The 18,516-nt window shown below is 47.4% G+C and overlaps 1 protein-coding gene across 1 annotated transcript in view; it reads left to right on the forward strand.

Moving 5' to 3' along the window:
• LOC148517638 (protein kinase C delta type-like) overlaps nucleotides 1-17,796 on the forward strand; it is a gene marked incomplete at its 5' end in the record, with an annotated part of 67,245 nt that extends 49,449 nt beyond the window's left edge. Inside the window, 3 exons of the mRNA XM_088478490.1 lie at nucleotides 7,338-7,481; nucleotides 14,018-14,146; nucleotides 17,635-17,796. Of these exons, the coding sequence (XP_088334616.1) occupies nucleotides 7,338-7,481; nucleotides 14,018-14,146; nucleotides 17,635-17,796 (435 nt within the window). The remainder of the gene's footprint in view (nucleotides 1-7,337; nucleotides 7,482-14,017; nucleotides 14,147-17,634) is intronic.
• Nucleotides 17,797-18,516: the final 720 nt, after the last annotated feature.

Consider the following 18,516-nt stretch of genomic DNA (forward strand, 5'->3'; position numbering starts at 1 on the left):
AGCCAAGGTTGGAGCCGCACGATCGCATCATCATGACCCCGCCCCCCTCTTCACAATGCCAACATTAAAGGTATTGTGAAGCAGGGGGCTGGGCTGCGATTACTCGATTCAGCGCGAATCGCGTCATTGCCCCCTGCCGCTGCGGGGATTTCTATTAGTGGACGGGGGGCAGACAGCAGCCGGGAGGCTTGCCTGGCTTTCCGGGGGTCCGGAGCGGCACCCAATATTCGGGAGGCTCACGACCAAATCGGAGAGTAGGTAAGCCTGCCCAGTACTGGAGAGAGCTAGTCTCCATACCCAGTCACCCTGCTTTAACAGCACCAAGCACTGGCTATAGCACTGGCGCTGGTTACATATTTGTTATCTATTTAGCTTTTCAGCATGAAGTGATTTATTATGTTAGGTCTTAAGATGTCACTAAATAAATATTAAGAAATGTCGAGCAAGGTAGGAGACCAAGACAGTAACTATTATTATATTCCCTAATATTCCAGGTAGGGCCGGCCCTAGCCCAAATTTTTTGGTAAGCAAATATATTTTTGGGCAACCCTAAGCATATTGTTGCGCGCACCCAAAATAATTTAGGGGCTGTGGTCTCATGGGAAAAGCCATACCCACAAGCCACTCCCCATTTTTGTCACACTTGATGCATGCCCAGCACTCCGGGATCTGCTGGACATGCCCCCAGTCCCTCTCTCCAGTGATTAGATGCGGCGCGCATGTGTACTGTATTTATTCACAGCTTGCTCAAAGCAGCTACCCGCCTTTTCATTTTACTATGCAGGTGTATAGAGGTCACCCATTGTCACACACACCAGTCAGACGTTGTCTTGTATACCCACAGCAGTCACCAATTGTCTCACATGCGCACACACACACAGCAGCCAGATATTGTCACATACACAGCAGCCATTGTCACACACACAGCACCCAGACATTGTCACACACACAGCAGCCGGACATTGTCACACACACAGCAGCCGGACATTGTCACATACACAGCAGCCTGTCACACACACAGCACCCAGACATTGTCACACACAGCACCCAGACATTGTCACATACACAGCAGCCGGACATTGTCACACACACAGCACCCAGACATTGTCACATACACAGCAGCCTGTCACACACACAGCACCCAGACATTGTCACACACACAGCACCCAGACATTGTCACATCCACAGCAGCCAGATATTGTCACATACACAGCAGCCATTGTCACACACACAGCACCCAGATATTGTCACACACACAGCAGCCATTGTCACACACACAGCACCCAGACATTGTCACACACACAGCACCCAGATATTGTCACATACACAGCAGCCATTGACATACACAGCAGCCATTGACATACACAGCAGCCAGATATTGTCACATACACAGCAGCCATTGACACACACACAGCAGCCAGATATTGTCACATACGCAGCAGCCATTGTCACACACACAGCAGCCAGATATCGTCACACACACAGCACCCAGACATTGTCACATACACACCTGCCTGACATTGTCAAACACACAGCACCCATGGTCACACACACAGCACCCATGGTCACACACACAGCAGCCGGACATTGTCACACACACAGCACCCAGACATTGTCACATACACAGCAGCCTGTCACACACACAGCACCCAGACATTGTCACACACAGCACCCAGACATTGCCACATCCACAGCAGACATTGTCACACAGCACCCAGACATTGTCACACACACAGCAGCCAGATATTGTCATATACACAGCAGCCATTGTCACACACACAGCAGTTACCCATTCTCTCTCTCACATACAGCAGCCATTGTCACATACACAGCAGCCATTGTCACACACACAGCAGCCAGACATTGTCACATACACAGCAGCCAGATATTGTCACATACACAGCAGCCATTGTCACACACACAGCAGCCGGACATTGTCACATACACAGCAGCCGGACATTGTCACACACACAGCAGCCATTGTCACACACACAGCAGCCGGACATTGTCACATACACAGCAGCCTGTCACACACACAGCAGCACCCAGACATTGTCACACACACAGCACCCAGACATTGTCACACACACAGCAGCCATTGTCACACACACAACAGCCGGACATTGTCACATACACAGCAGCCATTGTCACACACACAGCAGTTGGACATTGTCACATACACAGCAGCCAGATATTGTCACACACACAGCAGCCTGTCACACACACAGCACCCAGACATTGTCACACACACAGCACCCAGACATTGTCACACACACATCACCCAGTCATTGTCACACACACAGCACCCAGACATTGTCACACACACAGCAGCCATTGTCACACACACAGCAGCCAGACATTGTCACATACACAGCAGCCATTGTCACACAGCACCCAGACATTGTCACATACACAGCAGCCAGATATTGTCACATACACAGCACCCAGACATTGTCACACACACAGCACCCACACATTGTCACATACACAGCACCCAGACATTGTCAAACACACAGCAGCCATTGTCACACACACAGCAGCCGGACATTGTCACATACACAGCAGCCAGATATTGTCACATACACAGCAGCCGGACATTGTCACATACACAGCAGCCTGTCACACACACAGCACCCAGACATTGTCACACACACATCACCCAGACATTGTCACACACACAGCACCCAGACATTGTCACACACACAGCACCCAGACATTGTCACACACACAGCAGCCATTGTAACACACACAGCAGCCGGACATTGTCACACACACAGCACCCATTGTCACACACACAGCAGCCAGACATTGTCACATACACAGCACCCAGACATTGTCACACACATAGCAGCCAGATATTGTCACACACACAGCAGCCATTGTCACATACACAGCAGCCAGACATTGTCACACACACGCCAGCCATTGTCACACACACAGCACCCAGACATTGTCACACACACAGCACCCAGATATTGTCACATACACAGCAGCCAGACATTGTCACATACACAGCAGCCAGATATTGTCACATACACAGCAGCCTGTCACACACAGCAGCACCCAGACATTGTCACACACACAGCACCCAGACATTGTCACACACACAGCAGCCAGATATTGTCACATACACAGCAGCCATTGTCACACACACAGCAGCCGGACATTGTCACATACACAGCAGCCTGTCACACACACAGCAGCACCCAGACATTGTCACACACACACAGCACCCAGACATTGTCACACACACAGCAGCCATTGTCACACACACAACAGCCGGACATTTTCACATACACAGCAGCCATTGTCACACACACAGCACCCAGACATTGTCACACACACAGCAGTTGGACATTGTCACATACACAGCAGCCAGATATTGTCACACACACAGCAGCCAGATATTGTCACATACACAGCAGCCTGTCACACACACAGCACCCAGACATTGTCACACACACAGCACCCAGACATTGTCACACACACAGCACCCAGACATTGTCACACACACAGCAGGCATTGTCACACACACAGCAGCCAGACATTGTCACATACACAGCAGCCATTGTCACACAGCACCCAGACATTGTCACATACACAGCAGCCAGATATTGTCACATACACAGCACCCAGACATTGTCACACACACAGCACCCACACATTGTCACATACACAGCACCCAGACATTGTCAAACACACAGCAGCCATTGTCACACACACAGCAGCCGGACATTGTCACATACACAGCAGCCAGATATTGTCACATACACAGCAGCCGGACATTGTCACATACACAGCAGCCTGTCACACACACAGCACCCAGACATTGTCACACACACAGCACCCAGACATTGTCACACACACAGCAGCCATTGTAACACACACAGCAGCCGGACATTGTCACACACACAGCACCCATTGTCACACACACAGCAGCCAGACATTGTCACATACACAGCACCCAGACATTGTCACACACATAGCAGCCAGATATTGTCACACACACAGCAGCCATTGTCACATACACAGCAGCCAGACATTGTCACACACACGCCAGCCATTGTCACACACACAGCACCCAGACATTGTCACACACACAGCACCCAGACATTGTCACATACACAGCACCCAGATATTGTCACATACACAGCAGCCAGACATTGTCACACACACAGCAGCCAGACATTGTCACATACACAGCAGCCATTGTCACACACACAGCAGCCAGACATTGTCACATACACAGCAGCCATTGTCACACAGCACCCAGACATTGTCACATACACAGCAGCCAGATATTGTCACATACACAGCACCCAGACATTGTCACATACACAGCACCCAGATATTGTCACATACACAGCAGCCGGACATTGTCACATACACAGCAGCCTGTCACACACACAGCACCCAGACATTGTCACACACACAGCACCCATTGTCACACACACAGCAGCCAGACATTGTCACATACACAGCACCCAGACATTGTCACACACATAGCAGCCAGATATTGTCACACACACAGCAGCCATTGTCACACACACAGCACCCAGACATTGTCACACACACAGCACCCAGATATTGTCACATACACAGCAGCCAGACATTGTCACATACACAGCAGCCAGACATTGTCACACACACAGCAGCCAGACTTTGTCACATACACAGCAGCCATTGTCACACACACAGCAGCCGGACATTGTCACATACACAGCAGCCAGATATTGTCACATACACAGCAGCCATTGTCACACAGCACCCAGACATTGTCACATACACAGCAGCCAGATATTGTCACATACACAGCACCCAGACATTGTCACACACACAGCACCCAGACATTGTCACATACACAGCACCCAGACATTGTCAAACACACAGCAGCCATTGTCACACAAACAGCAGCCGGACATTGTCACATACACAGCAGCCAGATATTGTCACACACACAGCAGCCGGACATTGTCATACACACAGCACCCAGACATTGTCACACACACAGCACCCAGACATTGTCACATACACAGCAGCCATTGTAACACACACAGCACCCAGACATTGTCATACACACAGCAGCCAGACATTGTCACACACACAGCACCCAGACATTGTCACACACACAGCAGCCAGACATTGTCACACACACAGCACCCAGACATTGTCACATACACAGCAGCCATTGTCACATACACAGCAGCCGGACATTGTCATACACACAGCACCCAGACATTGTCACATACACAGCAGCCATTGTAACACACACAGCAGCCAGATATTGTCATACACAAAGCAGCCAGACATTGTCACACACACAGCAGCCAGACATTGTCACATACACAGCAGTTACCCATTCTCTCTCACACTCACACACACACACACAGGTTTACATATAGAGACATACAGGGTTACATAGAGACATACACACACACAGGGTTACATATAGAGACATACAGGGTTACATAGAGACACACACACATATCCAGGCAGGGTCACACACAGAGAGTGGAGGACATAAGCAATATGTTCCCCTGTAGTCTCACCCCCTCTCACCTTGATGTGGAGCTTCTAGTAGTTCCTCCAGGCTGCCTGAAGCCCTGGACTAAAGGTGCATACACACTAGACGATATGCTCCCTGAGCGATATCGTCTAGTGTGTCCCCGGCAGGCTGTGCTCAATGTCGTTCATGACATTGAGCACAGCCGCTGAACGATATCATTAGCGATATCATTCAGCGCCGGGCTCTCTCACCCATTCCCTGACATACAGCAACCTGACGAGGTCATCAGGTTGGCCTGCATGTCAGCCCGATGAACGAGGATGACGAACGACCCGCGGGAACGCGCGTCGTCGTCATCGTTCATCTTTTTTGTGTTAAAAATGGACGATAAAGTGGACGACTGAACGATAACGATATCGTTATCGTTCAGTCGTCCACTTTAATCGCCCAGTGTGTACGCACCATAAGGAGTTGAAGAACAAGACGGTGTAGCTCCGCCCCTGCCCGAGTCATGTGTACATGGCTCCTCCAATCAGGGCTCACCACACAACCCTCTGACCCCCGGGGTGTCTTACCATAGAGAGAAGCAGCAGGAAGGAGCTGCCTCATGTGAGTAAAGTATGCCAGGGCACCGTTATCGCTCCTTCCCTAACAGAAAGGTATACGCAGACCTGGCCCCCTAGAACTTTGCGCCTGCCGGCCACCCCGTCACATCCACTGTCGGGCTGCGTGATGGCAGCGCCCTCGTCACTGTGGCGCTCTTCGCGGCCGCATACCCTGAGTAATGGTTGGGCCGGCCCTGATTCCAGGCCAGGGAAATGTCCACGCTTTACAAATAATAATGAAATAAAGTCCTTAATAATTATAGTAACACTAAGGTAATATACATGTAGTCTTCCCCAGGAAACACAGCATATGCCAATATGATTACAAGGCGGCACAAAGCCACACATCAGTGTCCTGAATTGACACATTACATTGTATCAAAGACGTGCGGTCAGGGTAGGCAGGGGAGGCAGTGCCTCCCCTGTCATACTCCCTCCCCTATCATACTCCCTGTCATGCTCCAGAGTTTTAATATAAAAACTGAGTTTTTATACATGTGTGCTTCCCCAGCCATTGACCTCACCGCACATCACTGCATTGTTTTATGATTCTACTTTTGTGTGTTCGGGGGGTTATTCAGACCCGCTCGCGAGTGCAGGACGCTCGCAAGCGGGTCGATGTTGCCCCACTGCGCATGACGAAGGGAGCTCCGTCGTGCGCATGCGCGACACCCGACTAGCGACGGGCTCTCCGTCGCTCCGGGTCTCGCACCAAAGGGGGCGTGCTGTCGATGGTGAGTGACAGCACGCCCCCTTTGGTGGGCGTGCCGGGGGCGTGGATGCCAGACGGAGGCGTTCCCATGGGAACGCCTACCGTCTGAAGCCGGCCCCACTGACATCACTAGTGATGTCAGTGGGAGTGATTGTGGCTCTGATAGAGCCAAAATCACTCCAGGGCTTGCGGCAGCGAGACCCTACCGCAGGGTCTCCATCGCAAGCCCGATGGTCGCGATGGTCTTGACCATCGCGACCATCATCATGGACTCTCGCATAAGCTGTGGGTGGTAACCCACAGCTATGCGAGCGTCCATAAGGCCGCTCCATTTTCATGTAGGAGGGCCGTGATTCAGAGCGAGAGCTCTGGTCAGAGCGTCCGGCTCTGAATCAGGCCCTCTGTCTCCACATAAACACATATTATACAGAGCGATGGACTTGGTCAATTAAAAAAAGATAAAATGGAAAAATTATTGGTAACAACCTGATAATGAATATCTCTCTTCTGGTAGGTGCGTTCTGGTGAGGAGTATAATGCCAGTGCAGACTGGTATTCATTTGGAGTTATTTTAACTCAAATGATTACTGGAAGTCTTACATACAATCCCAAAAGACTTTCTGCATCAGGCACTGCGGTCAAAGACATCATTGAACAGGTAAATAAGATTACATTTATACATTGTAACTGTAAAGTATGTGATATTAATGGCTATAGATAACTTTGTATGATATTGTACACAGCAAAAGGGAAATGATAGATACACATCTATATAATAAGCAAAACAGTGTGCCTGTCTGTTTTTCCTTTATGCACAGCCAGAGTTTTGTACCTAGCTTCACCAAACTTGGCATGATGGTGTAGTTTGACCAGCAATAGGTTTTTTCCTAGGTTTGAACATCATCAGAGCCATACACTGTCACAGAATCCAACAAAACTGAGATACTCTTTAATTACACAGGTTCTGGGGCTGATGGGCTGGCTTCATACACACACAGTACCTGGCAGGCTTATGAGCAGCTCAGCACTCAAGATTTTTAGACTGTGGCAAACAGCATAATCAATCCACAATCTTTGATCCTGGCAAGGCTTAGCATACAGAGATTACAAACAGCAGGGGAGATTGATCGCAGCCATACAGTGCCACTGCGAGCGAGCCCCCTTCTGTCTGGGAATGGGACTCCAGTCCCGGCATTCCAGGGATGGCAGCACTGCTAGACATGGTCTTCAATGTTGGACTGCACAGTGATTTCAAGTGGTGATTCAGCTGCAGACACAGTGACAGGGATCAAGCAGAGTCCTGATTATTGTAGATAATTCGATGCTGTGTCCTTGGATGCAGCTGGGTTCAGTAACGTATGCAGGAGGCATAACACCTCCTGCTGCATTATCATATTACAGATATCGCAGCTGTTAACATGTTAGCAGCTGCAAAAGCATATCCATCCATAGCTGAATCACCCCCTCTGTTCTGCAGTGATTTCTGTAACTAAAGTGATTTTGGAAGCTATAGCTGTTCTGTAAGTCAGTCTGCTTCTGATATACCCCATTCCAAAAGGTATGATAATACACCCGCCTGCACTGTCATTTACTCCTAATTTGCATAGTTATCCAGGTTATAGGTAAGGACAATGTAACAAAATGAAGGCTGCAGGTTACTTCACAGTCCAGCCTTCAACCAGAGCAATGCTTGGTATCCCAGCTAGTATAGAATATAATGTAAATGTCCATGAGATCAGGGGAGGCCAGACTGGTTCCTCCTCTCTCCTTGTTATGGCTCTCATCCCGGCAGCTGCCGATGTACTATAATGAGTCAGTCTGACTCATTAATAACACCTGGCTGGCCTGCTGATAATGCTGTCTGGCAACAGCGGGCTCCCTTCATTATGGTGGGCCCCAGTGCTATGCACCACTGCTAGTTTCACCCCTGCTGTTATTATTATTATCCTTTATTTATATGGCGCCACAAAGGTTCCGCAGCGCCTTACACAGTACATAAATGAGCACACAAGAAAAACAGTTAATAGTAATACAAAACAATGCAGGACAAGGACAAGGTTATAAACTCAGCTGCAAAACACAAGCAGCAGGACATGAGCAACCAGGTGTTAGGTGCCATTGTGGGGAGTTAGGAGTAAATTATACTATAAGTAGGGGGAGGAGAAGCACGTGAGGATGAGAGCCCTGCTCGTGAGAGCTTACATTCTAAAGGGGAAGGGCAGACAGACAGGGGTGACACAGATGGGGTAGATAGTGAAGAAGGAGCATGGAGCAGTGGGTTAGGATATGTGCTGCGGAATGTGTGTGTATAAGATGACCTGATGTTATGTAAAAATTAAGTCCTTCATTCATCTGTCTCTATGATAGAAAATAGATTGTTTGTGTTATTTACATGAGAGATGTACAAAGTAAAGTAGAAGCACTTTAATTTGTGTTACATTTTAGCATCTATATACAGCCTGACAAGAAATGCAGCTATTATGGGACTGTCCCGCCATCCTAATACAGTAGTGACTACTTTAGTTCCAGCTGCTGGGTGCTATGCCATGCTCCTGTGAGTGGGTGCATCTCACATGCTAGACCCACTCACAAATGGGTGCAGCCATACATGATGTGGTCCCACAGGATGTTGCAGTACCCGGGCCCAGAATTTTTCTTGGCAGCCCTGGAGGTGACAGACAGAACGAGGAGGGAATGGGGCTTAGTAGTGGGGTAACAAGACCATGGAGGGAGGTGGTTGAGAGTGGAGGTATAGGAGAGGTGGGGGAAAGAAGCAGAGGGTTGGAAGCAGACTGATGAGAGAAAAAAAGGAAGAACAGCAAGTGGAGGAAACAGGAGGGGGAAGAGAGGGATGGATAAAGTAGAGGATTATGTGGACATAGAATATGGGGGTTGTGTGAAGTAAGTGTGTTCATGCTGTGGACAAGGTAATAATTGAGATGTAAACTGGAGTGGAGGCTGTGAGATATAGAGTCAGTGTGGATTAAAGTTGTTCAATGTTCAAAAATACATGTAAAGAACAGTGCTGCTAATGTATGAGCGCAGCTCCAAAAGTGATATATAAAGGAGAGGTATGTGAGTAGTGGGTGCAGGAATTAGTTTATAAACAAATGATTAAAGTGGATAGATGTGGCGCAATTGGAAAAGGCAATACAAAATGAATGAGGACAAAATTACAATGTACCCGAGCTGATCCAGTCCAAAGTGTTCTGATCAACAAAGATCAATCAACAAGAGCAGTACACAGACAGGGGAGCACTTGCAGTGTCCAAGCAGTGAGTGCAGTAAGTAGTTGCCTGGATATGCATACAGCAGAAGATGTTGATTTTGTTCATTCACATAAGTATGTTGCTTCTTGTTGTTCAGAAAGTGATCTGGTTTTGAGTTTCTTTTCCCTCAGTTTTCCTCCAGTTTATCTCCAGCGTAACTCCGACTTAGTTATCAAATTGTATTTACACTTATAATCAGAACACTTTGAATCTTAACACCAGCTATGCAGCCTGTGGGAGCAGTAATATCTAAAGTTACAAACATGTGTCTCTGTGCTCACTGATTGGGACCCCACCCCGAAAGCTCTAACACACACTAAATTGGGATGCAATAAAGTCTAAGATAAACAATTTGTGAGAAGGGGGGAGGCCAACACAGATTCACAATAAATTCCTAACTTCCTTTAGATAAATTGCTCTTAGTATAGCAGTAGTTGTAATTTACCCAGTATAAATTTTCAAAACTGTGCTGAGGCAATCACTAAAACAGCATCTGATGGGAGCAGTAGTTGTAATTTACCTGTGGAATGCAGAGAAGAAGTCACATCAGTCTTTGCATGGTGCGCCTTAATAAATATGCTAGACAGCCCTCCAACCCTGTGCCACTCTCCTACATGTTCTAGGTTATGTATAAAGTAATAGTTATGGCTATGTCCTATGGCTGTGTAATGGGGTTAGCAAAGGCACACTTTTATACTGTCCCCCAGGAGAACTACAGGATACACTGCACCAGGACATAAATACATGAAGGGCTCAGCTCTGGTTTCCCAAAGGTGGAACTAAGGAGGAGATGTAAGAAGATTTGGTAAATGTTAAATGCACTATAACCAGCGCTATTTGACACTTACAATGAACATCGGTATGTATGAAAGCAGATAACAGAGAGAAAATTACTCTTCTGTAGGTTATATGCAAATATGTAACGATTTTACTGTAGGCAGAAAATCATTCAGATGTTATTAAAAACAATAAGTGCTCTTTTGTGGCTTATCATTATTCCTTCTATTGGCAGAATTACCTGCTGGTATGGATTCTGTGGAAGTCCGGCTGTGCACGAGATCTCACAATGTTTGGGAAATCTCAGGCACGCAGAGTGATACTTATCAGCAAGCCGTGATAGGGATATTTTAATCCCTCCTTTTTGTTGCATTAGAAAGACAGTATTGATGCAATTTATTAATGCAATATCACCTGGTCAGTGATACTCTTTTGCTTCTCAGTACTGGACAGGAGCTGTAAGGCTTATCTTACTTCTTCTCTGGGCCAGTCTCCGCGGCTAGCTGGCTCACACGGGATGCAGTCAATAGACCGGCGGATGAGTTGCCGCTGGTCTATATCCCGACTGCACAAGCCCGGCATGGGACTTAAGATAGGTGTCGAAATACCAATGACTATCTAAATCCTGACGCTGGAAGCCCGACCCCCACCATCCCTATCATCAACAGCTGGGTAAGTATACTACTTAACCTGGGGATGGGGGGGGTTAGGTTATGGCAACCCTGGGGAAAATTAGGGTTAGGCACCCCCTGGGGGGGTTAGGTTTATGCGGCACTGGGGGGAGGTTAGAGTTAGGCACCCCCCTGAGAACTTAGGGTTAGGCACCACCCTGGGAGTTTTAGGGTTAGGCTCCGCTAAGGCAGAGATGGGGGCGGTTCCATTGAGATATGGCTTTTCTCATTTGATAAATATACTTAATAAATATAAAGTGCATTTCAGTGCAAAACATACACAGCTACCTGCATAATCCAACTGTTTTCTCTGCAATCAGAAATACAATTATTACATAAGTAATGGAAGACTTTTGTATAGTGAGACAATTGGAAACATTACAGATAATTGCAGGTATGGTTCTTACAAAGCCCAATAAATATATACTTCTAGTGATCACAGGTGAGGTCATAGAAAAGCTCTGGCAGTGCCCACCTGGCATAGTACACCATCATGCTGCTTATAATTCATATGCTTTGTTTAATAAGAAGTATAGAAGTAATATTCTAATGTCCAAAAAACCCTGAGCACCAGGAGTGGTGTAAGAGAGGAGGGGCCCATGTGCTGACTCCGTATGGCTCCTCCCCTCTCTCTCCGTCAAATTTGCAGAGTAGCCTCTGGGACTGTGCCAGTGTCTACTGTGCGAATGCAGTACTCCGGGAACACAGCGATGGTGCCATATTCCCAGTGATTTCTCTACTGCACATGTGCAGATCTTCGGGAAAATGCAGCAGCACCTTTTTCCCAGTGATTTCTGTGAGGCCGATGCCAGAATACTGTATGGGTGCAGAGTGTGTGGTGTGAGGCTCCCTGGATGCAGGGGCCAGTGCACACTGTACACCCTGCACCCATTATAGAAACACCCATACTGACCTCCCATTGTTACACCCAGGGGCCAGTACTCACTGTACACCCTGCACCCATTATAGAAACACCCATACTGACCTCCCATTGTTACACCCAGGGGCCAGTACTCACTGTACACCCTGCACCCATTATAAAAAAAACACCCATACTGACCACCCATTGTTACACCCAGGGACCAGTACTCGCTGTACACCCTGCACCCATTATAGAAACACCCATACTGACCTCCCATTGTTACACCCAGGGACCAGTGCTCGCTGTACACCCTGCAACCATTATAGAAACACCCATACTGACCACCCATTGTTACACCCAGGGGCCAGTGCTCGCTGTACACTCTGCACCCATTATAGAAACACCTATACTGACCACCCATTGTTACACCCAGGGGCCAGTACTCACTGTACACCCTGCACCCATTATAGAAACACCCATACTGACCTCCCATTGTTACACCCAGGGGCCAGTGCTCACTGTACACCCTGCACCCATTATAGAAATAACCATACTGACCTCCCATTGTTACACCCAGGGGCCAGTGCTCGCTGTGCACCCTGCACCCATTATAGAAACACCCATACTGACCTCCCATTGTTACACCCAGGGGCCAGTGCTCACTGTACACTCTGCACCCATTATAGAAACACCTATACTGACCTCCCATTGTTACACCCAGGGGCCAGTGCTCGCTGTACACCCTGCACCCATTATAGAAACACCCATACTGACCTCCCATTGTTACACCCAGGGGCCAGTGCTCACTGTACACTCTGCACCCATTATAGAAACACCCATACTGACCTCCCATTGTTACACCCAGGGGCCAGTACTCACTGTACACCCTGCACCCATTATAGAAACACCCATACTGACCACCCATTGTTACACCCAGGGGCCAGTGCTCGCTGTACACTCTGCACCCATTATAGAAACACCTATACTGACCACCCATTGTTACACCCAGGGGCCAGTACTCACTGTACACCCTGCACCCATTATAGAAACACCCATACTGACCTCCCATTGTTACACCCAGGGGCCAGTGCTCACTGTACACTCTGCACCCATTATAGAAACACCTATACTGACCTCCCATTGTTACACCCAGAGGCAGTGCTTGCTGTACACCCTGCACCCTTTATAGGAACACCCGTACTGACCACCCATTGTTACACCCAGGGGCCAGTGCTCACTGTACACCCTGCACCCATTATAGAAACACCCATACTGACCACCCATTGTTACACCCAGGGGCCAGTGCTCACTGTACACCCTGCACCCATTATAGAAACACCCATACTGACCTCCCATTGTTACACAGATAACCAAATTAGGAGCAATATGAGAAGAAATGGCTTGGTGGGTAGATGTTCTTTGAATGGAGAATGATAATGGGAGACATACTACATACCCCAGATAGAATGTCAGTATAACATGCTGTGGCCATGGACAAATCACTTTATATTCCTCTGTGCCGGGCAGCAGAAATGTTTGTAAAATGATTGTATTGAGCTACTATTATGTATGTCTGTATGTAAGCCATTAAATTAAATGCAAATAATTTTTTCAGCTCCTCCATAAAGACCAAGCCAGACGACTCGGAGTTAATGGTAACATACGCCGTGATCCCTTCTTTCAGCCAATCGACTGGGTCGCCATTGAAGCCCTTAGCACCGCACCCCCATACATACCTGCACCAGTAAGTATAGCACAGAAGTTCCATGAGCTACTGGACAACCTGTCACTAAATGCTGGTCAGCAGATAATACATACATGTCAGACACATGGAGCTAAGGAGATGTGCAAATGTGCATGTATGGTCCAGGCTATAGCTGCCACTCAACCTATTATTGACATTTATTATTGTTTATGGGTTGGATACGGAATCCCAGCAGTTGGGATGCCGGTGGTCAGAATACCGACAGTGGCATTCAGACAGTCAGAATCTCGACCCAATTAGACAAGTGTTCTAACCCTATCTCACCTTTCCCGCAGCCTAACCATAACCCTCCCCCTGCAGCTTAACCCTAACCCTCCCCCCCACAGCCTAACCATAACCCTCCCCTCGCAGCTTAAACCTTCTCCCCATAGCCGAAATCTAACTCGCCCCCTGCAGCCTAACCTTCCCTCCTGCAGCCTAACCCCTCAGCTTATCCTTAACCCTCCCTCCCCGTAACCTAACCCTCCCCATAGTGTCTTACCCTTACCCCCCTCCTAACCCTAATACTTACCATCAGGATGCCAGCGGTTGTTATTCTGGTGTTGGGATTCCGATTGCTGAACGCCGACATCCCGAGCACCAGCATGGTAACTACATCCCTTGTTTACTTATATAATGCCACCAGTTATGCAGAACTATATAGATAAAAGTTATCATTCACATAATTAGGACTATTTGTGCATGCTCAGTACCAAATAATCACAACTGTGCAAACATTGACACTGCGTCCACCTCTGACTCAAACCCTAAGTCCTGTCTACTTCTATGTGTACACAGACACCGCTGTTACTTCTATGTGTATGCAGACACCTCTGTTACATCTATGTGTACACAGACACCGCTGTTACATCTATGTGTACGCAGACACCGCTGTTACTTCTATGTGTACACAGACACCGCTGTTACTTCTATGTGTATGCAGACACCGCTGTTACATCTATGTGTACACAGACACCGCTGTTACTTCTATGTGTACACAGACACCGCTGTTACTTCTATGTGTACACAGACACCGCTGTTACATCTATGTGTACGCAGACACCGCTGTTACTTCTATGTGTACGCAGACACTGCTGTTACTTCTATGTGTACACAGACACCGCTGTTACTTCTATGTGTACACAGACACCGCTGTTACTTCTATGTGTACACAGACACCGCTGTTACTTCTATGTGTATGCAGACACCTCTGTTGCATATGGTATCGCATCCATTTGAGCTGGCGTCAGAAAGCCATAGGTATTCCTGGGCGGTTACCGGGAGATGGCCTAAAGTGAACACAAAAAAAGGCTGTCTCAAGGTGTCACAGGCGTGTTATAGAAAGTCACAGGTGTGTTATGGAGAGTCACAGGTGTGTTATGGAAAGTCATAGGCATGTTATGGAGAGTATGGGGCATGTCAGTGAATGAGGCAGCATTCTCAAAAGCAGATCCACAACCATAGAGGCCATGTTTAGGAGATGTTCAGAAGGAAGCACTGTGCTGCCATAGGCTGTCATTTCGATATTGCAAGTTATGGTGCGTTAATGGTGGAGTGTATACAACCCCTGGCACAAGCAAGGAAAGTGGGCATCTCAGAGCTTGCAGAGTCCGTCATACGCTTGTACACAAGAGGGAAGCTGAAACTAGCATTTGCACAGTACTGCCGCTGTGACTGCAATAACTTGACACATGCATTAGCCTCCACCTCTGTATATGGGATGTGGTCATAATACTAACTGCAGGGATTCTGGTGGTCAGCTGTTCTATCCCATTATAATTATGGGAAAGGCGATTTGCTTACTAAAAATATGTGATAATTAGGGTTTGGAGTAGAATTTTTCCGAATTCTACTCCAATCGTCCTTTAGAAAATTTATGTGAAACTAAAATAATGTGAAAAGAGTGTGAAAGCCCCTTACTTCACTTTATTTTTAATAAAAATAATGTTAATAAATAGAGCCCTCAGAGTGATACAGTAATTTGGCAATGAGGTAAAGGGGTAGACATGGTACATTTCTTGCTGACCTAAGGGGCCATTGCTGCTGTATAATAAGATGTGACCATTGCACCAGCACCCAGGTGATAGTCTTTGGGTCTTGTCCTACACTGTTATTGGGGCTCCTCTTAGCCTTCATATGGCACATCAGTGGAGAAAGGCATTCCTAGCGTTACTACCATGTGGCACCATACATAATACAGTATTTAAGGAAGGAAACTGTAATTATTTATGTTAATAAATGGGTGTAAATAAAGTGGTTGGAGGTTGGACTTTAATACTCAGTTTACTCTTTTCCATAGTTATCCTCTAGAAATGAATTCTCCTCTATGCACATCAAGGTGCACTTCTAGGTTACATAGACTTCTCCTGAGAGCATAGAGTATGCCAACACCTTTAGTCGCACCAGAGCAATCTCACATCTACTCAGTGCTCAAAGTGGGAATTCAGAGGAGGGGGTATGAAAAATGTAATCCACCCCTCCTCTACTCCCCCCCACACACACACACACACACCCCACACCCACGCAGCACACTACAGCCACTTCCCTGCCAGACCTGTGACCTGAGGACTGTCCTTCAGGGTCTCCTCAATGGGTAGCTTGTCTGTCCTGAGAATGGCTGAGGCTACTCTAAGGGAAGCAAGAACCGACAGCAGATGTCCACAATCCAACCCCTAAACCAGCTGTCAGAGAGGGAATAGGGATCCGCGATGCCGGTTACCAGCGGGGACGCGTGACTCAGTCAAAAGAAGGAGAGTCTTTTTAAATCCAGCACCGGCCGTGAGCCAATGAGAAAGCCACTTTGCTGCTTCTCATTGGCTGGCGGTCTGCAAGCCGCTATTGGCTAGCAGAAGGTACCAGATTAAAAAATCTGTCCCTTCTTTTGACTGGTAGCTGGTCTGCGAGCCAGGATTGGCTGGCAGCCACTGCTAGCTGTAAACAGCAGTGCAACCAGGAGCTGATGCTCCCGGCTCCATCACAATGGACACATCTCCACACAATGCCACAGCTGTTCCAGCGCTGGTACATTCTCTACTGTATCAAAAATTAAGTGGCAGCAGGAAGTGGCGATATGTCATACCGCTGTATACCGCCCCACTTCGAGCACTGCATCTACTGCAATACTGTTATATATGGTCTGACTGACAGTTCTTTGTGCAACATTTATGCCACTTCCTTCAGCTTTATATAGACATCTTTGGGTATATTTACTAAAGTGCAGGTTTTTAGAAGTGGAGTTGTTGCCCATAGCAACCAATCAGATTCTACTTATCATTTATCTAGCATCTTCTAGAAGATAATATCTAGAATCTGATTGGTTGCTATGGGCAACAACTCCACTTCTAAAAACCTGTACCTTAGTAAATGTACCTCCCTGTAAGCACCTAGTATTTAAACTATTGTGCAAAATCTGTAAATGCCTCTTTTTCTACCTTACAAATAAAAGATGCAATAGTCATTGGTATAAATGTTATTTCTTCTTTCTTTAGCCAACCGTTCCACCGCCTGCCTCCAAAACTAAACATCTGGAAAGAATGGAGGCAGCAGAAGCCCGTAAACTGCCTCTTACAGCCGAGGAGCAGGAAGGATTTGCAGGGTTCTCATTCGTCACCTCCACCTGGAGAACCCTGCCAAAGCCACCCGGCCTGTAAGAACATAGAGCTGAGGCTTCAGCACTGCTGGGTGCCAGAATGGGAACCTCTGCATGTATGTACATTATATATTTATTATTTTTTAAACATGTTTGATTGAAGATTTCAATTTTAAACCAGGGAAAGATGAAGAAAGAAAAAGGGAGATAGAGCTGGGCATAATAGTAATTTGAGGATCAATAATAATCAGTTTTCATATTGGACAATAAGCTTCTTGCAAGATGAAATGCAGAAATAATTGCAGGCTGGGGATTATTACATAAACAGATATAGCTTAAGAGATATAAAAATAATAGCGGGGGAAATGGAGGAGAAGGGGCATGTCAGGGATGTGAGCAGAGGAAGAACAATGGAGGCAGGGAGGGGTAGGAGGAGTGAGCTGTACCTGCTGCATGCACAGAAAAAGCAATAGAACCAAACATAGGGCCTGATTTAGCACGGATCGCAATCTCAGCTGCGTAATCGTAAGCAAAGTTGCAGTGAGAATATGCGAATGCCGGCCACCGCTCAGCCAGCATAGGGACGCCCACTACTGCTTTCTCATATCTCTAATACTTTGCATTCTGAAGCAGGGGGCAGGGCCAAAATGATGCAATTCAGCATGAATCACGTCATGGACCACTCCCGCTGCGGGGGAATCTCTGATAACCGCACGGAGAGGAGGATTCAGTTTGCCTGCCTTTACGGGGGGCCGGGAGCGGCACCCAATTTCCGAGAGGC

Source organism: Taudactylus pleione, unplaced genomic scaffold (assembly GCF_031769625.1).
Source record: "Taudactylus pleione unplaced genomic scaffold, aTauple2 ptg000214l, whole genome shotgun sequence".
NCBI lineage: Eukaryota > Metazoa > Chordata > Amphibia > Anura > Myobatrachidae > Taudactylus > Taudactylus pleione.